The sequence below is a fragment of the Micropterus salmoides genome, unplaced genomic scaffold (genome assembly GCF_014851395.1).
Source record: "Micropterus salmoides isolate LMB-PRFRI ecotype aquatic unplaced genomic scaffold, ASM1485139v1 Ms_hic_scaffold_10, whole genome shotgun sequence".
NCBI classification, from domain to species: Eukaryota; Metazoa; Chordata; class Actinopteri; order Centrarchiformes; family Centrarchidae; genus Micropterus; species Micropterus salmoides.
This window is the reverse complement of record NW_024040041.1, coordinates 14,564,069-14,589,751: the sequence shown is the minus strand read 5'-3', so window position 1 is coordinate 14,589,751 and position 25,683 is coordinate 14,564,069. Positions and strand designations below refer to the sequence as shown.

The following is a 25,683-nucleotide window of genomic DNA, read 5'->3' as shown; positions in this document are numbered from 1 at the left end:
ACAAGAATTTAATTTGGATTTGAAACCTGACTTCCTGGTGCAGCTCAAAAAATCAGATTTTTTTTCTTTAAATTCTTTTTGAGATGCACCTGTATAATCTGATACAGGCTTTCCTGTCTTTTTTCAGATTCACTTATTTATTCAGTTTTCATCCAAAAGTCTCACAATCACAAGAAGAAACAGCAGCTCCTTCAGTCTTGTTTATCTTGAAATCTATATGAAATGGTGAACTACAACTACATGAACACATGAAGCTGCAGTCACTGCTGATCCAGCATTTAAAATGTTCTATTAGTGTTGTGATGTGAGGATAAAAGTCAAATTCAGCCCAGGCTTTGAGTGTCCGAGAGTCTCCGACAGAGGAGAGACAAACTTGACCCTGGCTGCCCTCTAGTGTTTGTAAATAGGAACTGCAATATTATTATTGCTACTGTCTTTTAATGCCAAATAACTTAAATAAATTAATTTGGCTGAAATGTGTACATGTAGTATTTATTTTATTCAAACCTGAACAATAATTCCAACAGATTGAATTGCTGTCATTGCTGTTTTTATGATGAAGTGATCAGTGCATTAAGACATTTTTATTTATGTGTTTATTGTTGCTGGTTAAATATGATCTTTCCCAGTGCCAGATTTCCTGATTTAATTAACAACAAAGTTTAAATATCTTTTCTCAGGATCTATCAGCACAGTAATCATGAGTACTGTAGGTTTTTGTACAGCTGCTCAACCAACTCCAGTCACTGTGACTCTCGAGCACAATAATAAACAGCAGAATCTTCAGTCTTCAGACTGTTCATCTGCAGATACAGCTGCTCTTTGCTGTTGTCTCTGGAGATGGTAAACCGGCCTTGGACTGACTGAGAGTAGTAGATGTAGCTACTGCCACTGCTGATATAAGCAACCCACTCCAGTCCTTTTCCAGGAGCCTGTCTGACCCAGCTCATAGCGTAGCTACTGAATGATAATCCCGAGGTTGTACAGGTCAATCTGTGGGATTCTCCAGGTCTTTTAACTGCTGGTTCAGATTCTGTCAGAGTCTGACCATCAACACCTGTCAAGACATTTAAAAAAAAAAACACATTAATAATGTTGGTACAGTAAATAAGATGTAAAATTGACATCAGAGAATATCTTCACCTGCCCAGCAGACAGTTAAAAGCAGCAGTCCTGTCCTATAGTCCATCATGTTAAACTGTGTGTCCACTGTTCTCTGTCATCCTCTCTGCAGTCAGATAAGTAGAGGTGGAAGACATCTGAGTTTTGCATTGACTCCTCCTCACAGGGAGGAACTGGATTTGACTTGGATATTAGTGACGGTTTGGAGAAAATGGAAAGTAAATATTTACTAATTACTTAAGTAATTTCTCTAAAAGTCCCTCTTTCATGTTTCAGTGTAATTTGCACATTATTAAACATTAAATTGGCTTCATTATTAAGAACAGTCTGTTTCATGTGAAGACTTTGGCAATAGTTTATAACATTTTCACCTACATTTTATACACTTGTAGCATGCAGGTGCTTAAAAGGGCGAGCATATTTACTTTTATGTTAGTATTTGTGTTTGAACTTTTGTTTTGTATTTTGTTTAAACACTATTCTTTGTAGTTCCTTTGTGTACTGCTGCTGTGACAGACTAATGTCCCCCAAAATGATTAATCTATCTGTTCTATCAGTCTGTCTGTCTGTCTCAGGGTTAAACAGACTCATCACACTACTGCAGATAATTTTTCTTAACAAGAAACTAATTTTTTTTTTTTTGTTTAGCATTTTAGATAAAAAATAAGACTTCAAAACTCAGTCACTCACTATTCAGAATTTTCAATACTGATGTTGATCACAATCAGAAACTTAAAAACAGTAATACTCAGACAAATGAATGTTGCCAGAAGTGGTAAATAGAGGAAATAGTTTGTGTATGACTCTCCTGTTATTGTCTCTCACTGTGGATCTCTGGCACAGTAATACACAGCAGTGTCTTCAGGCTGCACATTCTGTCCGTTTAGAGTCACTGTGTTGCTGGAAGAGTCTAAGTCGATACTGAACTTGTTCTTTAGTGAATCTTTGTAGAATGAATCTCCAGTATTTTTCATTCCAATCCACTCCAGTCCTTTCCCTGCAGGCTGTCTGATCCAAGCTGTGTAGTAGCCAAGAGAATAAGAGACCTGACAGGTGATGGTCAGACGTTGACCTGGCTGCACAGTCACAGAGGCTGGCTGTGTCAACTGTTCACACTTCACACCTGTTAAAAAAAGAAAATGTTTTGTACAAAATGATCAAAGTAGAATCAGTCTGCATGGATCTATAGATAGGTATACACACGCTCTATACAATTTACATTCCATGTAGATCTTTAGATATTTACTATATACAACGGATATATGATAATTATTTACAACTATATAATTGTCAGAAATATAATCTGTCTGTGGCTGAAAGAGCTCCTGAGCTGCCTCAGCTCAGCATAGAGAGGATGAGAGGGGTTGTCCGTCATGGCTTTCAGTTTCCCTCTCACCCTCCTCTCAGTCACTGTCGCAACACTGTCCAGTTACATCCCAACCAATGAGGTGGTCTTCCGTACGAGCTTGCATAGTTTATTAGCACCACAAGTACCAATGACACCAGCCCATCATACCACAGCATGTCTGGAAATCACCCCTGCTTTACTTTAGTCAAGGCCAGCAAAGCGCGTGCATGTGAATGCGCATGATGCGCGTAACAGTCGTGCACGTGAATACATTTTTGATTAATAAATTTTTTGGGGGGATAAATTAATTAATCAAAAATTAATTTTAAAAATATATTAAAAGTTGGGGTCATAGCAAGGTTGAACAGGGGTTCTACACAACAATGTCACAGATAATTGCTGAACTAAACAGTTGTTTATCTGAAAATGACATGGGTCACATTGAGCTTGATTACAACAACATTACCAACAGAGTAAGCATTTTACCAACGAGAGACGTAGAATTAACGTTTCAAGGAATGCACAAATGTTGGGATTTATCCCCAGAGCAGCTTTTAAAACTCACGAGGGAATTGCAACATTTAGATCTCAGCCGCGACCTAACACAGTGTTGACACAGATGCCGTATTTGGCGCCACATCCTACCGATGTTAATGTAGGGATGTATATATATATATTTATACCGATATTGTTGATCATCAAACGGTAGGGGATAGTTACGTCCCTCTTAAAAGAATAGTACATATATCGGGGCCAAACAACCATATGATCACAAATACTTATGACAGACCACACTATCTGAGGCTCTGCAAAACACACATTGATAGTATCGAGATTTCTCTCAAGACAGATCAGAATCAACATATCCCTTTTACGTACGGCAAAGTGATAATAAAGCTACACTTTCGACCCGTAAAATATCAGTATTAGACAAGGCGCAAACATGTACCATCCATATGCTCACAATGTGGACAAGTACGATGCATATTATACAGCCCAAGCAGGTGGTGATTTACCAGGATACAGCGGGCTCGGTGCTCAGTATGGTGCAGGGTTAGGGGGTATCTTCAGGGGTTTGTTTAGATTAGCATTCCCCTTATTCAAGAAGTACTAACGTCATGAACAGACGTTAAGAGGGGTATATTGGCCGTGGCCCCCCGACCAATAAAACGACCTCCTGGGAAAAGAGGGAGTTCCCCACCAAAGAGGCGTAGCCGAACAACAAACAAGAAGACCCATACTAAGACTAGAAAAAATAAACACGCAAGGAGAAGCAAGTCGACAAAACATCAGAAGACAAGAGACATTTTCTAACAAGAATGTCTTTGGTACATAGCCTGTCAGAAGAGTGCGTTAAGTCGGAGCTAGACCTGTTTATGGTGCCGTGAACACAAACAAGTATTGAGAAATTCATCTACGTCGAATTCCCCCCTCTAGCAGCGGTATCAGACTCTGCACCCCTTGAATTTTTCATTCCAGCTAGTACAGAGGACTACCTGGATCTAAACAATACGTTTCTGTACACACGCGTAAAAATCACCAAAGCTAGTGGCGGAAACCTGGATCAAGCAGACGAAGTGGACTTTATCAACTACCCTGGATGTACAATATTTTCACAGGTCGACATATCGTTGGGGGACCGACTCATAACGCAATCATCAAACACATATCCTTACAGGGGTATAATAGAGTGCCTTTTGAACTACGGAAAGGATGCTTTGCAGACACAGCTTGGATCCGGACTATTTTGCATGGATACAGCAGGTCATATGGACGACGCAACGGCTGGAGGACGCAATGAGGGACTAGTTAAAAGAATGGAGTACACACAAGGCGGCCGCGTAGTGGAGCTAATATCCCCTTTACATTCTGACTTGTTTTTTCAAGACAAGTTAATAATAAATGGCGTAGACCTCAAGATAAAATTCATAAGAGCTAAAAATGAATTTTGCTTAATGCGCAACACTGTAGACGACTTTCGAGTTAACATTATGTCAGCAAGCCTGTTTGTAAAGAAAGTCACCCTATCTTCGGCTGAGCATGGCAACGTTAAATATCCCATAGACAGAGTCTGTCTTAAAAATTTTAGTGTCCCAAATGTATTTTTGGGACAAATACCTAAATTTATTCTAGTAGGATTTGTAGACCATGAGGCATTTACAGGTAGTTATGCGTGTAATCCATTTACATTTAACCATTATGATATAGAGTTTTTATGTTTATAAGTTGACGGCCAGCAATATCCTTCAAAACCCTTTCAACCCAACTTTACCAGAGGGAATGCCATCAGGGAGTATCATCAATTGTACTCGGCAACTGGAAAGTATCTTAAAAACAACGCTATGGCCATAACCCACGACGAGTTTTGTAATGGATATAGTCTGTTCTGTTTTAACCTGAGCACTGATGAAGGATGCGGAGACCATATGTCGCTCATTAAAATTGGTAGCGTTAGATTAGAGGCTCGTTTTAGAAATCTGCTTCAACGCACAATAAATGCGGTTATTTAAGCCACATATGATTCTATAATTGAGATATCATCAAGAAGACAGGTTCTCATTGACTTTTTCTAACTTTAACAAACGGTAGGATGAATACGATAGAACTGTCAAAAGTACTTGATAAGGTAGTGAAGCAAGGCGTCTTTCTTGGAGTATTTGCTAGTGACCAACTTCCTAAATCAGTTATTAAAAAGAGACCCGCCATGTTGGTGGTAAAAAACACAGACCCCTCCCACCTGGGAGGACAACACTGGGTTGTTATCTATATTGACAAGCAGGGTGTGGGATCATTCTTTGACAGTTTTGGGAACTCTCCGATATACTCACATTTTCCTGAATCCTTTCTCAACAGTAATTTTAAGTCCACGCAACATTCTGTTAGACAAGTGCAAGATGTGGATTCTGTACTGTGTGGTCAGTATTGTGTGTTTTTTCTTTACCACATGGATAGAGGGTTATCTTATGACAATGTAATGACTAAATATAGTAATAAACAGTCAAGCAATGATTTTATGGTGTGCAAATTTGTGAAAAAATGTGTAGGTGTAAATGTGTATAATAATATTAGAAGTTGTGTGCCATTCATTATCAAAATGATTTATCGATTGAAACGTGTACGACAATGTTTTTTGTTATTATAGTGATATAAATAAAAACACTTTGAAATGATAAAGTTATGTCTCTATGTATTTATTTAAAACCAATAATGATAGATAATTAAAATGTTATCCAATCACTCAATCGCATTTTAGGAGATACAAATGGACTTGTTTCATTGTTTGCTAATAAATGCCCTCTGGTAACAAGAGGTGTAGATGGCGGTCCATTATTTATCCCAACCTGTAGGTCTCTGGCTGTCAGACACGCTGTGAGAAGCAGTCACTCCTCTTATCAAATCAGACCCTTTAATAACATTACCTACACATGAGACCCTTTCATAACATTACCATTAAACACAAACTCCCCACGTTCAGTCCATGCAGATATGTTTTTTGAGGAGGACAATTTTTTCCAAAATATGTTGGGCTTTATTCCTGCTATTTTTTGGCATGTTTTTTAAAACTTCTTCAAAAACAAAGGCTCTTCTTTCTTGATTCTTCTGCTCTGTAGAGTGAAAATCCTCAGCGACCGGCATTGACAAAGTTAGTGTGTTCTGGTCTTTTTCTCCTTGTTTTACCATGGTGAGAAATCTCTGCAATGCGATGGAATATTTTTTTGCTTTTTCATGAAGATCTTCAGTCTTTTGATCTAGAATGTCTTTTATAGTACAATCCAAACCGCCAGACTGTTTAAGCATCGTCTTCTTTTTCTTTGAAGCGCAAACCTTTACAATGGTAGCAAACTCGTACTGTTGTCAAACTCTCCGAAAGTCAGATCAACCTAATAGGTTTGAGGCGTTTCGTTAATCCAGACATGTTGTTGCAGTAATGCCAATGCCAATGTCAAAATAACCCCCCCCCCCAGAAAACAGCGACGGTCATTTTAAGTTCTCCGAAACTTAAATAAACTAATATGGTTTGAGGCGTTTCATTGATCTAGATTAGTGACTGCACCGCTGTGGCCCCGTAGTGGGCGATGCTAAACCCAAGAAAACAGTGCCGATCTCACACACGGAAGACTTACCAGGTTTGTTTTAATCAACAAGTCTGTCACAAGAGGAAGCAAGATTCTCTGTACTATCTGCTTTGAAATCGAGATATTTTTATATTAGCAAGGCATAAGGATTATAATACACTATACTTTAATTAATGTAGTTGTATATAGATAACAGTAATATGTTTTATGCCATAACTCGAAGCCCATTGCGAAACGATGGACAACATTGCAAGGAAACGTGTCATTCAATCCAAAAATGCTGCAAACCGGTGCAAAACGTTTTGAGATTGATCTCGCCCCAGATCTGAGTGTTTCCTTTTAGAAACGGGGCAGAGAGAAACTTGACACTGACTGCCCTCTAGTGATTTTATGACTCAATTTAGATTCTACACCATTTACACTTGTGTCTTTATTTGTAAAAATGTTGAATTAGCAGTAGTTTAATTTCAACAACCCAGTTGTTGTGCTGTCAGTTTGTGTTCAAATTTTTATAATGCTTTATTCAAAAAAATAAATGTAATGTAAAATTTCAAATGTGCTGTTTTTCAACCTTTCATGAACAAGTGATCTTGAGTTTATTATTGAATAATCATATTTCTCAGGAACAGATTTAGTAATCTGTGTGTTGAATTATTCATGTGAATACAGAATATGAAAAAAATAATAAAATAAAAAATAAAAAACAAACAATTAAATACAGAAATAAGTATGTAATATGAATACAAAAAATTCTTAATGCTTGGGGTCTAACAATGTGAAAGATGAGTACTGTAGGATGTCTTACAGCTGCTCATCCAACTCCAGTCACTGTGACTCTTGAGCACAATAATAAACAGCAGAATCTTCAGTCTTCAGACTGTTCATCTGCAGATACAGCTGCTGTCTGCTGTTGTCTCTGGAGATGGTAAACCGGCCTTGAACTGACTGAGAGTAGTAGATGCTCCTACCACTACCTCTGTCAATCCTGGAAACCCACTCCAGTCCTTTTCCAGGAGTCTGTCTGACCCAGCTCATATTATAGCTGCTGTACAGGTCAATCTGTGAGATTCTCCAGGCCTTTTAACCGCTGGTTCAGATTCTGTCAGAGTCTGACCATCAACACCTGTCAAGACAACACAGAAAACCATCACATGCAACAAACTGTCACTTTACATGAAAACATTAAATAAAGATCTGTGAAGATCTTCACCTGCCCAGCAGACAGTTAAAAGCAGCAGTCCTGTCCTATAGTCCATCATGTTAAACTGTGTCCATCTGAGTTTTGCATTGACTCCTCCTCACAATGTGGAGATGGATTTGACTTGGATGTTTCAGTATAATTTGTGCATTAGGCTCTAGGTTGATAAACATTATTTATGTTGTTTATTAAGCACAGTCTGCATCATGTGAAGACTTTCACAAGAGTTTATCAATTATTATTATTATTTTATTTTATTTAAAAAAAAAAAAAACCTTTGACCCAGTCGTCTAGGTATTACAATTTGGCCCTGGTCATTGCTGCTCAAATCCTTATGTATATAGAATTTACAAAACCTTTCAGAGACATTTCATGTTCTTTGCCTGGAGCCAATCCCAGCTTACATCGGGCGAAAGGCGGGGTACACCCTGGAAAGTTGCCAGTGCTTTCATGTCATATATATATATATATATATATATATATATATATATATATATATGACATGAATATATAGTATAGGTTTTGTTTTTTGTTTTTTTCTTACTTCAGTTTTCACTTCCTGGCCACATTTTAGATGAATGACAGAGTAGGATACACAAGAACGACACATGTTATGGATTCAACGTGTTGGATGTAAGTGGGTAGCCTAATGCTCAAAATTCATGCTGTGGATGTAACTGTGTGGACGTTGTTTGCAATGGATTTCTACCTGGTTAGCCTATATGAAAAGGTAGGTCATTTATTTAATATTGAAGTTTCACTGCTGAGCTTGTGTGTGTGTGTGTGTGTTCGAGTGTGATTAACTTAAGCTAGGCGGTGTGTCCTGTGTCTACGGAGTTTGGTCATTTGGCTGTCAGTGTCACTGACTGCATGACACGAAAAAGGCATTCATTGTGTATGATTTACGATTACTTATAGCTAAACCATCTACTTACTGTTTCCAATGCTGTAGCATTCTGATCACATATGGGAGCAGTGTGGTTTGTCTGCTACTGCTAGCTTGTACTAGCTAACAAGCAATTCATCAGTCTATCATGTTGTTATCATAATCATATTTACCTTGATCTTGGCTATGGGGGTATTTATGTTTCAATATTATTTGTGTGAACAGATGAGCGATCTGTGTGTAAATAATCTGTAAATATAAAACAAAATGAAGATTTATAAACTCAAAAAAATATTTTGCAAATAGAAAACAAATTCCACAAACAATAAAAATATCTGTGAATATATTCAATAGTTTACAAATAAATGAACCACATCTATGAATATCTTCCTAACATTTACAACTTTCAAATAGGCATTTGTGAGTCCAGTTTTAATTTACAAATTGTTGAAAAGTATTTGTCACTTTCAAACAGGCATTTGTGAGTCCCGCCTGTATTTGTCGATCTCAGTTCTTCACACACGGAGTTTTGAAACAAACTTTCCGCCGATGGAAAGAAAATTGACTCGTGTCATTTGGCTGGTTTCGGGACCACGTGATGATGCCTGCTGACGCCCGCCTACTGAATTTACATTTAACCATATACTTTCTTTTCCTAGTATGGCCAAAAGCCAAGTGGACATCGGTGGTAGTTCCTATGTCGTCAACACCAGCATCAAGAAGTGGACAAAAAGAACAACCCCAAAATTAAGAATTTATAAGTCCTTAAGATATAAATCACGGTTTAATGCAAACAGCGCCCGGACAGTCGGAGGTGTGATCCATGATCTCTGTTATTGGTCTGGGACCAGTGTTGCCCCTGTATCCGACGCATTTCACCGCTGCTGATGAATGAATGAATGACCACGCTACTTATATTTCACACGCTCATCAATATGACTGCAACGCTGATTTTCACTGGCACACTGTGCAGCAACACTTATCGCTGGTTTGGCTCCCTGTGTGTCCTGTAATCGCAAAGCGGGTGTGTGTGCCGGTGTGTGCCAGCGAAAGAGAGAGAGCGAGCGGTAGAACGTGACGGTTAAATTTAGCGGAGGAAAATATTGAAGTTACTTAGTAAGTTGTCCGTCTGACAGGACATGTGCAGTGTAAGTCACAGTCTGTCTGTTAAGTCTGTTTCCGCAACTGCTAGCTAACATATCTCCTGTAAAGCACGTTGTTATATTTTTTGGCTGCAATGTAAGGTTAACGTTAGCTAAATTAGGAATGCGTAATATTAATTAGTTGAGTGTCATTACTACCTAACTTGTCGAGGAATGAGAACATCAGGTTCAAGCTAAACTGGTGTCCTGTACACAGACTGTAATGTTACATCCTGATAGTTAAGTTAAATTATATTTCATTTTCCAGAGGAGTCAGAGGAAGGACGCTGAGGACCACGGAGGAGCTAAGGCTAGTTAAGTAAATTAGGGATTTAATTTTAATGTATGTCATTTTAAGCATTTGAGGAGACATTTCTTTTTAATGTGCAAATTAAATGCTTAGTAATTATACAGCTGTAATCAAATCGAATCTTAAGGTGCCAAGAGATTCCAGGGTCCATATGGTCGCCACTCTTTCACCACGATGTAATTAAGTTGTGTTTTTGTGCAAAACTGCACAGTGTTCAATATCAATTTTATTAAGGGTTGATGCACTGAGTTTAGCGTTTAATACTAGCTAGATTGGTTTTAGACATCTTGGTAGGTAGGGGTGTCTCTATGCAGCTTGTTTTCCCTAGCACTATGCACATCAGCTTTAGCTATTTGTTTGAGACGACTGCTTTGTTTGGTCACTCCAGGTAGTAGTTCCTGGAGTTCCCCTTCACTGCTGGTCCCCAAACCTGACAAGACATACAGTTGTTTGTAGACAACCTTTTTAAATATTTTACTAGGAAAAGGGATATTGGAGATTGGTCTGTAGTTGCTTATCACAAATAGGTCCAAGGGGTTCTTTGAAAAAAAATTGTGGGTCAAGGAAGCAGGTGGAGGAGTTTAGCTGCTTTATCACCTCTTTTGGATCATAGAGGTAGTAGGTGAAAAATGATGCATTGTGCCCACAGTATTGTGATGGTGTGGGGACATTAGATGAATGAGAGATGAGTAGGGTTGGAGATCTGAAGGCATCTGAAGGAAGTTTGTGAATAATATCAGACAGTAGTGAATAAGGACGCATGGCTGGCTGTCCAGCAGAAGGCAAACTGAAGCGGAGGAGTAGGCGGTGATCCTGAGGTACAAGAAACAAAAGGTTAGTCACAAAGAAAACACTGGGAAGCAAAGGAGAGATGATGAATCTGGAGCTCTGAGTTGATTGAGCCTGAGATGTGACACTGATTTTTCAGTTCTTAAACAGCTGATCAAAACGAGTTCAATGAACCCTGAGTGTGTTCACTGAGATAAGCATGTAAGTGGGGAATGAAAAGAAAACTACAATTCGCCATGGCAATGGGTAAATAAAGAGCAAAGTCTCCATTTTAATCCAGTGGCACTAGAAATATGAATTCATGCCAAAACAGACCATTTCATTTATCTTAAAAACTGTAGTGGAGGAAGGATTAATGATTCAACACTATTACATTTGATTCAGTTAAAGCATGTTCATTGTTTAATAAAGTGCTGATATGATTCTGTATGTTGCATTGGATTTATTTAGCTGTAACCTGATGGGGACAAAATGCAGGTGGCAATAACTGAAGATGAAATTATGAATCAAACAGATAAGACAGTTTACTCAAAGACCTGTGAATTTAAAGACACAGTCCAACCCAGTGATAAAGATTGTGGTGATTTGCAGTTGAAAATTAGTCTAGGTTCAAACTGACTCTATTTTACATGTATTTTGAAGACTATCTGTAGATGTTCAAAGACTTTGAAACTCCATTTAGTCCATACCGAACGTTAATCATGGTGCATCCAATTTTGGTTACTGTTTGTTAAAATCTAACTAGCAGTTACTAAGCCTCTAGTGTCAAGTTTATGCCCTAACTTAGGAGAGACGTAATTGTTGCACATCTGAATAAAAACCCAGTGTGGCTTTCAATATCTTTACTAAAATCTGCAACATACATAAACAGATAGTAGTCACACTTGCCTCCAGCAAGACTGCCCAGCAACATTGCTCAAAAAGTTGCTCCCATGTATCATCAACTTTAATGTCACTGGCAACAGTTAAGTTAGCTTAGCTGCTTGGTTTAAAAAGCTAACAAAAAAACTCAAGCCGAACGGCCTACTTTACCACTCTACCATGACTATTTACGTCTACTTACATGGGTATGTTCCTTTCATATATTATGTCTGCTTGCATCATTCCTGCAACATACACAAACAGATTGTTATGAGCATGGTCTGCACTGCCTTGTTGAGGCTGCTCCTAACATAACTCGCTAACAGTATACTCTCTCTTGTGGTAAAAGTGGGACCTAACACTTGCTTTGCCCTACTTGTGTACAGGACACTGGAGCACAATACATAATTAAACAATACCAAGAAGACGAAGAAGCAAAAGTATCACAGAACAATACATGAAGAAAAAAACAAACAAAAAAAACACTGCTACACCCTAAACAATATGTAATGGGGTGCCTGTGTTATGAACCTATTAACCTCACAAAATACAGAGCTAGTGCAACCCAGTGCAGGTGTGTGGATGCAGCTGAGCATGGGGCAATAACAAACACATGGACAGACGGGAACACTTGAAACACAGTGAAGTGAAAGAACAAAAGGAGACACTAAGAAAACACTGACAATTTCATTAATCACCATTCACTCCCTGGTCAAATAACATTGGCAGTGATGCAGGTAGTGTCCTCTGTTTCTGAGAAGCGGATGTCTGTCAGGCCTAAACGTTATATCCATAGGTGTTTATAGTAATAATACCATGCTAAGTGTGCCGGCTAAGACTTTATAGCTGCGCTGTTACGTTTTTCAGAGCAGACAAACACTGTAAACACACACCTGTCACCTGCCCAGCATGGTGCTGTTACCCAGAAACACAGCTTCTACACCTTATCTTTACAGTTTATACACACAGCCCTCAGCGGGTTTAATAGCCGCATTTAAAACCTGCATGTCAGCAACAGTTTGCCTAATATAGCTAACTTGGTAATGTTATCATATCTTACATGCTTCACTGTCCGCTGCTTTCTCGTCAGACGGATAGCTCTCCTTTCACTGTTGACTTGTGTGAGGCCACATGGATAGAAATGCTGTACGCTTTTAGTAAAGGTATTATAAATGATGGTAACCCCCAAGAGCCCTGCTCACTCCCTCTGCTTGCTTTCATGGCAGTGTGCTGGCACTAGAGCTCCCCCTGCAGTCCATAAAGTGCCCCTACGCCTCAGCCATTCCAATCCCTCCCTGCAGCCTTTGGGCCATGCCTCCTAATTTACATACACAACACAATCCCCAAATCCACAAAACACCAACCCTAAATCCCCAAATCCCCTATCCTAAAATACCAAATGCTCAATCCTAAATACCAAATTCATTTTTGACTTTTAGTTTTAGACTTTTAATTTTAAATCTGACCCAATAATCCCTCCATAGCTTTGTCTCTATATTACAGTAACAACCTTATGTGTACTGACTGCCTGGAGAGTTGCTAGTGTTTGGAAGGGAGAGGTGTGTACTACAGCTCAGTGTAGAGCAGTGTTTTCTTTGGCAGATGGGAACTTCCTTTTTCATTTTGCAAACCTATTATATGCACAAAAACGGTATATATAACTCAAAGGAGAGGGATAAAGTCAAAAAGCATAATGCCACCTCTTTAATACACTTAGCATATTTTTTTTTCACTAGGGCATGCAAGAACTGGTATGTTCAGTTTCAATAAAAATAGGACCTCAATATTCAGTCACTCACTATGTAAAGACAGTAATACTCAGACAAATGAATGTTGCCAGAAGTGGTAAATAGAGGAAGTAGTTTGTGTATGACTCTCCTGTTATTGTCTCTCACTGTGGCTCTCTGGCACAGTAATACACAGCAGTGTCTTCAGGCTGCACATTCTGTCCGTTTAGAGTCACTGTGTTGCTGGAAGAGTCTAAGTCGATACTGAACTTGTTCTTTAGTGAATCTTTGTAGTATGAAGCTCCAGTAAATTTCATTCCAATCCACTCCAGTCCTTTCCCTGCAGGCTGTCTGATCCAAGCTGTGTAGTAGCTGCTAAGAGAATAAGAGACCTGACAGGTGATGGTCAGACGTTGACCTGGCTGCACAGTCACAGAGGCTGGCTGTGTCAACTGTTCACACTTCATACCTGTTAAAAAAAAGAAAATGTTTAGTAACAAATGATCAAGTTATACTGCAAAAGAAGAACTGCTGACTTTGACAAATCCAGAGAGACTCGCATCCAGCTGCCAACAGCAGCAGCAGAGCTACAGAAAACATGTTTTATGTTGAAAGTGACGTGCTGTGAACTCCACTGACAGCCTGATGGGAAGTTTTTATAGCTGAGTAACAAGGAAGGTCACTGAGTTTGCATAGAATCAAACACATGAAGCATCAATGTTGGTCTAACTGGAGCCAATAGAAGAGTCTGTTGACTGTTATTATATCTGCAGAGTGAAAACATGCCTGGAAATCACCTCTGTTTTACATATATTTTAACATTAAACATTATTTACATTATTACATAATTGCAACAACAACAAGGATCATTATTAATTAATTATAATTCTAAATATGAACACATTCATTAAAATCCGCAAACAAGGAGTAACCACCAAGAACGTTGCTTTCTATAAGCCATGTTTACAGTGTGTTCAGTATGTTTTCAAATGATTAAAATTCACTTAAATAAGATGTGAGCTGTCTTATTGTGAGAATTTATTTCCTGTCAGCACCTCCTACATCACATTCATGATTAACTCCAAGCATAGGAGCACAGCATTTTTTTTGCAGCATTTATTTATTCACTTTTTTGCTCATTTACTGTACTTGGTGTAAACAGAAATAAAGTGACAGCAGCCAGGATCATGTAAATAGTATGAAAACGTAAGTCTGATGCTGCTGGTTTGCAGGTTTTACATAACAGACTTTTAATGGTTTCAGTGTCTGCAGATGTTTGAAGACGCTGACATCCAAAGAAAAAGCCTCCAGAGGAAAACAGCTGCTCATTCTTTAGCTTAGATGAAAACTGTGGTAGTTAATGCATGCATATATTAGTTTTTATAATGATCACCACATTTTACCTTTATCTCTGTGTGGCTGTGTCAGAAATAAAAACCTGCTCCACTTCTCCTCCACTTTATAGAGCAGCTCTTATCTCTCAGAAATGGTTTTAATTAAACTACAGTCTGTGATGGATAAAAACTAATAAATATTTTCTTTCTGTCCGTTTAGAGTCACTGTGTTGCTGGAAGAGTCTAAGTCGATACTGAACTTGTTCTTTAGTGAATCTTTGTAGCTTGAAGTGTATCCAACACATCCGCTTCCAATCCACTCCAGTCCTTTCCCTGCAGGCTGTCTGATCCAAGCTGTCCAGTAGCTGCTAACAGAATAAGAGACCTGACAGGTGATGGTCAGACGTTGACCTGGCTGCACAGTCACAGAGGCTGGCTGTGTCAACTGTTCACACTTCACACCTGTGGAGGAAAACATGTTGAATGTTGAATCAGTGTAATAACAGTGAACAGTCAGTGTGCTGTGATCATACTGTCAGTGTCTCTGCCTCAGTGAGACTCACAGGATCCAGCAGCAGCAGCAGCAGCAGAGCTACAGAGAACATGGTTGGTATTGAAGGTGATCTGATGGGAGCTTCTCTTCTTCTGCTGCAACTGACAGCATGATATCAAGTCTTTATAGCAGACTGTGAAGAAGTTCACTTTGCATAGAGAAGGACACTGACAGGCTATAAGAGAAGGATGAACAGCTGTAGCACATGTAGTCAAGCAAGACTCTGATTTGTATCATGACCATTTATTTCTAAATCAAACCAGAGGAGCTCATTCCTGCTAGCGGGCATCAATCTGTTTAAATCATTGCCACTTTGTCACAGTGGACATAAGTGGACTCAAGATGTCTCAATAACTGGACTTCGTAATTAGACTTTTCTGTAACTTCTGGCAGCAATACATGCTATTAAGGTGCTGGCAGTTAGTCGTGTAAATGAGCGACGTGACAAAGAACAATTTTCAAATCATGTGGAAGCTCTTTTTGTGTAAATGTTACCAAAATGTAATTTTTTTTGTATCACATGATTTCAATCATTACCCTTATGGAGACCATACCCAAAATGTCTATTTGAATAGCTTATTTATGGCATCGGTATACCAATCAACAACACCAAAAAACTTAAATAGCTGGGACTCCCTGCCAGTTCAGTTCTAGATGAGAGGAAAAATGGGCAATTGCCTTGATTTTTAACCTTCCTTGGATAACTATGACCTGGATAACTGAGAATCTTGACAGACAAGATAATCTGAATCAATACTTGAGTTTGCTGCAGGTGTTTGAAGGCCTGTATTGTTTTTAGACTTTTAAAGTTTTCAGAATTTGAATTGTGGCTGTTGGAAGCCACAGACATACAAACTTGAAGCCTTAAGAGGATATGGATTGTTTCATATAAGCAGTACATTTACATTTATTCATTTAGCTGACGCTTTTATCCAAAGCGACTTACAATTGAGGTCGCACGCCTCTGGAGCAACTAGGGGTTAAGTCTCTTGTTCAGGGACACAATGGTGGATGTCTCCCACACCAAAGGCAAGCATCTTATCTATGCGCCATCACAACCCCATGTAAAGAGCTTCCTTGTTCTTACCTGCCCAGTTAATAAACAGGATGAGAAAAACTAAATATATTCAGGTCTGATCATTGTAAAAGCCAGTTGTCTTTGTCCAGCCTGCAGTGATTTAGCCTGTCCTTCACTCTGCAACACATACATAGAGGTGGAAGAGATCAGAGTTTTGCATCGCCTCCTACTCAAAGAGCAAAACACTTGTTTTTATTAATTTGAAAATGTTTTTTTTAACTTATTCTGCTAACTTTTATTTAATCCATGTTTAGATCAACCAGGCACTCAGATCAGAGGCGTGTTTTATTGAAGATTGCTATGATGGACATATCGTGTGTGTCAGTTTTGAAATAATAAAGTCACAGCTGCTGCACATTAATAGAAACATTATCAACCATCACTTTGCTGTTGAAGAACAGTTCTTCAGTAAAAACCATAGTCCAACATAAGCTTTTGCTACAATAATGTCTATTTGTGTGTCTGTGTGTTTAGGTGCTCTGTCATACTGCTCTTAATATCAGTATGTAATTAATATTAGTTAATTACATAAATAGTGATTGTGTTTATCATAATGAGGTTAAAGATGTGACCTCTGATGCTCCTCACAAGGTACAAGAGCAGGACAGAAGTGCACTGCCCAGAAAAGATTTGCATCAGGACATCATGTGGAGGGAGGGGCTCTCAGGTGGTTTGTTCTAGTTTCATTGAATTGTAGCATTTATCATTAGTTTGTTTAAAAAAACTTCCTTTTCCTTTCATGTAAAACAATTTCACATCCAGAGAAGGGAGCCCATTATTCTTTTGTATAGTTTTATCATAAAATCCAAAAATACAAATGAGGGCTGTCTGTAGACTGTTAAGTTGAAGTCTCAATGATCTCTCTAAAATGTCTGGTTTAATCACAGGGAGTATTTGTGCAGGTCTGTTGGTGGTTTGTGTCACTGTGGAGCCACGTACACAATAATACACAGCTGTGTCCTCAGGCTGCAAATTCTGTCCTGCTAATTTCACCGATGAAGTTTGTGTGTAGCAAAGGAACTTGTTCTTCAGAGCATTATTTTGGTGAAGGTCTCCTCCTCCAAATCGATGAAAAATCCAGTCCATTGGTTTTCCTTCACACTGTCTGATCCAACCTGTTGCATAGCTGTTATCAGTCAAAGAATAACCAGAGACCTGACAGGTGATGGTCAAAGACTGTCCAGGCTGCACAACCATCGTGTCTGGCTGGATGAGATCAATACTGTTCACACCTGTGGAAACAGAAATCAGCATTATCTCCATCATTCATCTGACTATTCAGTGTTTCTAATGTGTTTATTAGTGTGAATCCACTGAAAGCTCCTCACAGGATCCAGCTGCCAGCAGCAGTATCAGAGCTGCAGAGAACATGTTGATGTTGAAGCTGAACTGATGTGAGCTCTTCTGTCCTCTCACTGACACACACACACACTTCACTTCCTTATGAGTAACTTTTATTTGCATGTTGAATAATATTTTACATTTGATTTAAATCAGTTAAAGGTGTAAACAGTGTGTCTCCTCGATTGGCCAAACTAGAGAAATTATTATTTATTTAAAGAACATTTTTATGAAGGTGCTAAAATGGTCTTAGATCTCACCATCTAGATCGTTCATTAGAAAACTTGTAACCTGCCATGATTTGATTTACTCTGAAAATATGTCTTAAATCTCATAAAGTAAGATTCTTTAGAAAAGTTGAATACTGTTTGCTACAGAGCTTTTTCAGCAGATCAGCAGATATGAGATTCTCCTTATATTGACAGAGGAGAAAGAAACTTGACACTGACTGCCTGCTAGTGTTTTTATAGGGAACTGCAACATTTTCACTTCCATAATGTGATCAGCTAGATGTCTGCCAATGGCTGAAATGTGAACATGTAGTGTGTCTTTTATTTACACCTTGACAATGATTTCAGCAGATTGTTTTGCTGTCATTGGCTGTTTTATGAAGAAGTGGTCTTTACAGTAAGATATTTTTAATTATGTGTTTGTTGTTGTTGATTAATTATGATCTTTCTCAGGGCCAATTTTCATGATTTAATTAAAAACAACAGAAGTTCAAATAAAAACAGAAGTCTTTCTCAGGATCTATCAGCACAGGAAAGATGAGTACTGTAGGATTTTGTACAGCTGCTCAACCAACTCCAGTCACTGTGAGTGTCGAGCACAATAATAAACAGCAGAATCTTCAGTCTTCAGACTGTTCATCTGCAGATACAGCTGCTCTTTGCTGTTGTCTCTGGAGGCCGTAAACCTCCCTTGGACTGACTGAGAGTAAAACTTCCTGTCACTATCATATTCAATGCTGGAAATCCACTCCAGTCCTTTTCCAGGAGCCTGTCTGATCCAGGCCATCCAGTAGCTGCTGAATGATATTCCAGAGGTTGTACAGGTCAATCTGTGGGATTCTCCAGGCCTTTTAACCGCTGGTTCAGATTCTGTCAGAGTCTGACCATCAACACCTGTCAAAAGAATAGAACATATTCACTTGCTGTAAGATGGCACATTGAAGAAGACAGATTTAACTCAAGACCTGTGAAGATCTTCACCTGCCCAGCAGACAGTTAAAAGCAGCAGTCCTGTCCTATAGTCCATCATGTTAAACTGTGTGTCCACTGTTCTCTGTCATCCTCTCTGCAGTCAGATAAGTAGAGGTGGAAGAAATCTGAGTTTTGCATTGACTCCTCCTCATAGGGAGGAGAAGAATTTCACTTGGATCTCAGTTACTGTTTCAACATTTCTGTCTGTTGGAGCTCTTTTAAGCCAGTGCATTCAAAATGTGATATAAACTAGCTACACATGTCTGCTATTAAATGGTGTAGCTGTAGCTGCAACACAGACAGAAAATGCACGGTTTAGTCTCCATCACATGTTACAGTTTACCCCTTAGTCTGGGTTAGATGTACTCTGGGGTAAATTGTAACATTATATAAGTACAATGAAAAAACATGATAATGAAAGCTTTTTATTCAACACTTTTGTCATGACTCCTGCATCTGGCACCTGAGTTTGGCACTTAGTGAGTGTGTTTTCATTTGTTTTTTTTCCTTTGGGTGAGTGAGGCATGCTTGGTTTGTTTATGTTCTTTTTTTCTTCGCTCCCTTCTCTCAGTTTTTTAAATCCTGGGCATGTCTGGCTTCCTGAGTTGGCACTAGCTGCACCTGTTGGTAATCACGCACCTGTTCCTGATCTGCCATCCCTACCTCTTCTTAAGGAGAGACCAGAATTCCATTCCCTGCTGGATTGTTAAGTCGTGTACTGTAGGTCTTGCCTTAGCATATAGCGTTAATCCAGTAGCGAGTTTGCTTTAACTAGTTTCTCTCTGCCTGTCTCCAGATCACCAAGTCTATCGAAGCCAAGATCCAATCCTTCCAGCCACCCAGCCATCCAGCCCTCAAGTTCCAACTGCTTGGAATGAGACTCCCTGCCACCTCACCCTGCGTCAGTCAATAAACTGTTTAACTGCTGCATTGTGTCCATGTCTGCATCTGGGTTTTGGCATAACTACTGACAACTGTTCTTTTACTTTTTTTTTTTTACACAATGATTGTGATTCAAGTCTCTAAGTCAAAGTAGTGACATCATAATGCTTTTATGTGAAAATCTGTGTGTGTGTGTGTGTCAGATGTATGGTGAAATTCAAAGAAAACATTAATAGAATTAACTGAGACTATTGTTGTTAGAAATAACCCACACTTTTGTAACCATGAACTAGCTTACCTTACAGCTTAAAACATTAGCACTAACAACTTGCATGCAAGATATCTACATAGAAACACAATAAATGTGATTTATGTTTAATGTTGAGTTTAACTACAAAACTGACAATGCCATTACAAAAGTAAATTAAGCCAAGGCTGTGCCTACCACTGGGTGCTACTTTTCGCATGTGGAACTAGGACTAAACTGAGCATGTGCAGAGTGAATCAGATGATTAATAACTTGTTCCTGATGTGGAGAAATTGAATGTTTTACATCTGACCTGTTTTACAAACCTCCCTGGTCAATATAATTAAAATAATTATCAAGAATGCAAATATTAGAAAAATTAAAAAGCTAATGAGGAAGTAAGAAACCACATCAGCTGTTGCTTTCATAGTGCGCATGTGTGTTTGTTGAGTCACTGTCATACACTCCTTAGTGTCATCTGACTTCATATCTTCTACTGCCACCTGTAGGTCTTTGTAAACAAATGTTCTGAGGAGTTTTTGTAAAGCCTCTCTGCTTCTTTTAACCAGTGTGTGACTAGCGCAGTAATACACAGCAGAGTCCTCTGGCTTTAAGTTGGACAGTCTCAGATTCACCATGCTGTTGCTATTATCTCTTGTGAATTCTATTCGTCCTTGCACACTGCTGGCATAAGTGTTACCGGAAGAAACCCAGGCAACCCCTATCCATTCCAGTGGTTTTCCTGCAGGTTGTTTTATCCAGCTCACGCCACAGCAGCTAAATGTGTAGCCAGCTCCTTTGCAGGAGAGACTGAGAGTCTCCCCAGGCTTTTTCACTACTGAACTGGAAGGAATGGACTCCAAACTCTGACCTGTACAACCTGATGAGATGAAAGGAGAGAGGAACCAGAGAAGAAAGTGAGACAGTCACCTGGGATGTTCTGGGATCACTGACTGACCATCAGTCGATGTTGTCTGATAAAAGATAAAACAGCAGGAAGCAGGAGAACTCACAGGGCAGAGAGAGAGCAACCAGCAGAAGAGTGAGTGTGTTGATCATCCTGAGGCTGGAGATGTGACCTCTGATGCTCCACACAAAGTACAAGAGCAGTCAGCAGGACAGAAGTACACTGCACAGACTGAAGATTTGCATCAGGATATCACGGGGAGGGAGGGGCTCATGCACAGGCACTCTGTTAGAGTTTAATTTTATTGAATCGTTTAATTTGAATTCATGGCTTTAATGTAGCTGTAACTGATCCATGTTTGACACAATATCAAATCAGAAAACATTTACTCTTATGTTATGACTTACAAAAATAATTGAATCATAATAATGAAGTAATGTGGTCTACCTAATAGGCATTATATTACTTGATCTGGTTTTAATTGAAATGTTAATTGATTTATTCATTTAGATGTTTGTATTTATTTTATTTTGCTGCTGCAAACACAGCAGTGTTGTGAAAGCAAGATCATCTAAATAAATACTTGAGTTTGATGCGGCTGGTTGGAATTTTTTACTAAAAAAGGTTAAAGTATTTAGAAAGCAAATTAACTACTTAAGAGCTGAAATCTCAATTTGTCACGTATATGAAAGTGATGTTTTGTATCACAATTAAATTTTAGATAATTCAAACCATTGAAGTATGTTGTTTATTGTTCAGCTACTGTCTTCTATGATGATTCATTTTAACGTCCTTATGAGCAACATTTTTTACACACTGTTGAAAAATAAAAATAAATAAAATAAATAATATTAAATTATTATTTAAATCAGTTGAGGGTTTAAACAGTGTGTATTCTCAACTGACCAGACCAGTGAGAGTGATTTTTATTTAAAGAACATTAATATTTTTAGAATTTAATTTTGATTTGAAACCTTATTGCAAAGTTTTGATGAATGCCCATACTTCCTGGTTTGTATATTTTTCTTTAAAATTTTTTGGAGATGCACCTGTATAGTCTGACACAGACTTTTCTCAAAGAGCCCAGGAAATGAGACTTGTCTTTTTTCAGAATCACTTATTTATTGAGTTTTCATTCCAATGTCTCACAAGCACAAGAAGAAACAGCAGCTCCTTCAGTCTTCGACCTGTTTATCTTGAAATCTATATGAAATGGTGAACTACAACTACATGAACACATGAAGCTGCAGTCACTGCTGCTCCAGCATTTAAAATGTTCTATTAGTGTTGTGATGAGTATAAAAGTCAAATTCAGTCCAGGCTTTGAATGCCAGTTAAGATCAAAGAGATCAGCAGAGATCTTATGGGGACAGAGGAGAGACAAACTTGACCCTGGCTCCCCTCTAGTGTTTGTAAATAGGAACTGCAATATTATTATTGTTACTGTCTTTTAATGCCGAATAACTTATATAAGAATATATAAGAATTTGGCTAAAATGTGTACATGTAGTATTTATCTTATTCAAACCAGAACAATGATTCCAACAGATTGAATTGCTGTCATTGGCTGTTTTGTGATGAAGTGATTAAGACATTTTTATTAATGTATTTATTGTTGTTTGTTGGCGATGATCTTTCCCAGGGCAAGATTTCCTGATTTAATTAACAACAACAAATAAAGTTTATTTAGAGATAGCAAACCAGCCTTGGACTGATTGAGAGTAGTAGATGCTGCCACTGCTGATATATGCGACCCACTCGAGTCCTTTTCCACGAGCCTCCAACAGAAAGGCCGGGGCAACCAGGGTTTGAATCCACAGCCTTCTTGTTGCGAGGAGACAGTGCTAACCACTGCACCACTGTGTCACCCTTTGTTAAACACAAGTGGCTGCAAATGAAGTCTCATGCAGTGGATCCTGAACCCAGCTGTTTACCTAGCGCTATATACAAGCCATTTTTGTGGCCTTCCTCTCTTGGTCCCTGTCTCTTATGCATCTTTTGAAAAATGTTAACAAATAATTGAACTAACAACTGTATATGTTAAACTGTGATTGTGATTAAGGTAGTCACTAATGAACCGTTCTTACCACATTTAAACATGTAACTTCACTTTCTGTTAAAGAGGTGGGGACATACGGGCTCAGATTAGGGGCTTGATGATACCCATTCAGGATTTACTAACAAAGTGTTGACTTTTTCGAGTACTGTTAACATTTATGTTTACTTTCAAATGCAGTGGTAGTAGAAATTAGTTATAATACTGAAGGTTCATACAGCAAAGAAAACCATCACATGCAACAAACTGGCACATTACAAGATTTGACTTGGATCTCAGTTACTCTTTGTTTAGAGTAGAAAAGTATCAACTATCACAGTATCCAGTGTACATGAGCAGCAGGAGTGTTAAGCTTTAGTTCAGTCCAGGGTTCAAGTGTCAGTCAGTTAAGATCAATGAGAACACCAGATCTGAGTGTCTCCTTTTAGAAACAGAGGAGAGAGAAACATGACACTGACTGCCCTCTAGTGAAAAGAAGAAGGAAAAATTTTCATTCTCATTTTATGACTCACTTTAGATTCCACATCATCAGTGATCTTTACTTTGTTTAATGTTAAATAATTATTATATAGAATTTAAAACAATAACTATTAAATGTATAAATAAGTATGTAATATGAATACAAAGAAAAAGACTTCATGCTTGAGGTCTAACAATGTGAAATATGAGTACTGTAGGTTTTTGTACAGCTGCTTAACAAACTCCAGTCACTGAGAGTATCGAGCACAATAATAAACAGCAGAATCTTCAGTCTTCAGACTGTTCATCTGCAGATACACCTGCTGTCTGCTGTTGTCTCTGGAGATGGTAAACCGGCCTTGAACTGACTGAGAGTAGGATTTGCTGTTACCACTACCAATGATATAAGCAATCCATTCAAGTCCCTTTCCAGCAGCCTGTCTGACCCAAGTGTTGTTATAATTGCCACCAAACCCTGAATATGTACAGGTCACTCTGTGGGATTCTCCAGGACTTTTAATTACTGATTCAGATTCTGTCAGTGTTTGAGCCTCAGTACCTGCAGATATGTAAACATATCATTAGTTAATATAGTCACACATTATCAGCATCTTTCCAATAATACTGTTTCATCTCGTGTCGGGCACAGACCTGGCACATCGCACATATTATTGTTGATTGTTGATCTTTGTTGTTGTATATTTTTATGTTGTCAGTTTATATATTTATATGTACACAATATTCTCTTCCGTTGCGTTATTTCTGCACGGAACAGACCCAGAATACTGCACATGTATATATCTGCAACGTTGTTCTTCTATTCCATATTTATATATTTCTACATTTATTTATGTTGACTCTGTTTGTCTATGTGTAGCACCTTATCTCCACAGCAAATTCCTCGTATGTAAAAAAATACTTGGCAATAAAGCTCCTTCTGATTCTGATAAAGAGTTTCATTGTTCTTACCTGCCCAGTTAATAGACAGGATGAGAAAAACACCCAAATAATCAGGTCTGATCATTTTTAAAATCCGGTTGTCTCTGTCCAGTCTACACTGTAAATGTCAGTGATTCAGTCTCTGTCCTTCACTGTACAACACATATGTAGAGATGGAAGAGATCAGAGTTTTGCATTGACTCCTCCTCACAGAGAAACACACCACATCTCATTCTTTTATATTATGATTTTTAATTATGAAAATGCTTTAAGTTTTTCAATCATAACATAATTTATACCCTAGAGGCTTTGTGGCTTTTTAATATGTATTTAGTCTTGCTTTTTTATGATTTGCTTTCAACAATGGTGTCCTACTCAGTCGTCTTCTATTAAGTCCACTTTGGCTCAAAGAGCAACGGATGTTGCTAATCGCAGGACACATCGTTTTATAAAATAATTCTGTTGAACCACAATTCAAAAGCAATGTCTGATTTCCATCAGTTAATTGTTATGTATTATTACTTTTGTCATTTTCACATTATTTAAGGGACCATTGTGGGTTTTTCTCTATTTAATGGAAGGGTACCAACAATTTTGTCCACTTCTCCCATACGTTAATTTATTTATTTTTTTTACTGCCCGTGCACCCCTCCCCATCGTGCACCACAGTTACAGTGTCATTCTTTGGGAAACACTGGTAAATAACTTGAAAAAAGATAACTGAATCATAAAAATTAAGGAATGTGGTCTACCTAACATTCAGTGTATATCGTGATTTGGTTATAATTGAAATTAAATAAAAATTATTAATTTACATGTTTGTGTTTAATTTATTTTGTTGCTGTAAAAACAAGTGAGGTGAAAGCAAGATAATCTAATACTAATACTGCAGCTGGTTGGATTTCTCAAAAAAAGGAAATATTTGGAAACCGAAACCTGTGTGATGATATGCAAAAAACACAGCTGTAAAAAAACAAAAAAACAGCTGTAGCACGACATGAAAAGGTCTGCTGGTTTATCTGTCAAATAATGTTTATGGAAGTGCTCTTTTGTATCATAATTAAATATATTAGACATTTGAAACCACTGAACTTTATGCTGTTTATTGCTCAGCTACTGTCTTCTCCGAGGAGTTATTTTAATGAAGCTCTGTTATGGAACAAGCAAGATGCAGATTTAGTAATTTCATTTCCTCATTCATATCTCTACTTAGAAAGGTTTTTTAT

At 38.2% G+C, this 25,683-nt stretch overlaps 4 gene segments (V, D, J or C); all 4 read right to left on the bottom strand.

The window, feature by feature from the left end:
• LOC119917602 overlaps positions 1-25,683 on the bottom strand; it is a 160,350-nt gene that overhangs the window by 10,796 nt on the left and 123,871 nt on the right.
• LOC119887576 lies at positions 717-1,194 on the bottom strand. The segment is given in 2 exon segments: positions 717-1,057; positions 1,144-1,194. Coding segments are annotated over 2 exon segments (363 nt in total).
• LOC119887780 lies at positions 13,601-17,835 on the bottom strand. The segment is given in 3 exon segments: positions 13,601-13,820; positions 17,540-17,656; positions 17,753-17,835. Coding segments are annotated over 3 exon segments (357 nt in total).
• Positions 18,087-19,031, bottom strand: LOC119887548. The segment is given in 2 exon segments: positions 18,087-18,889; positions 18,977-19,031. Coding segments are annotated over 2 exon segments (363 nt in total).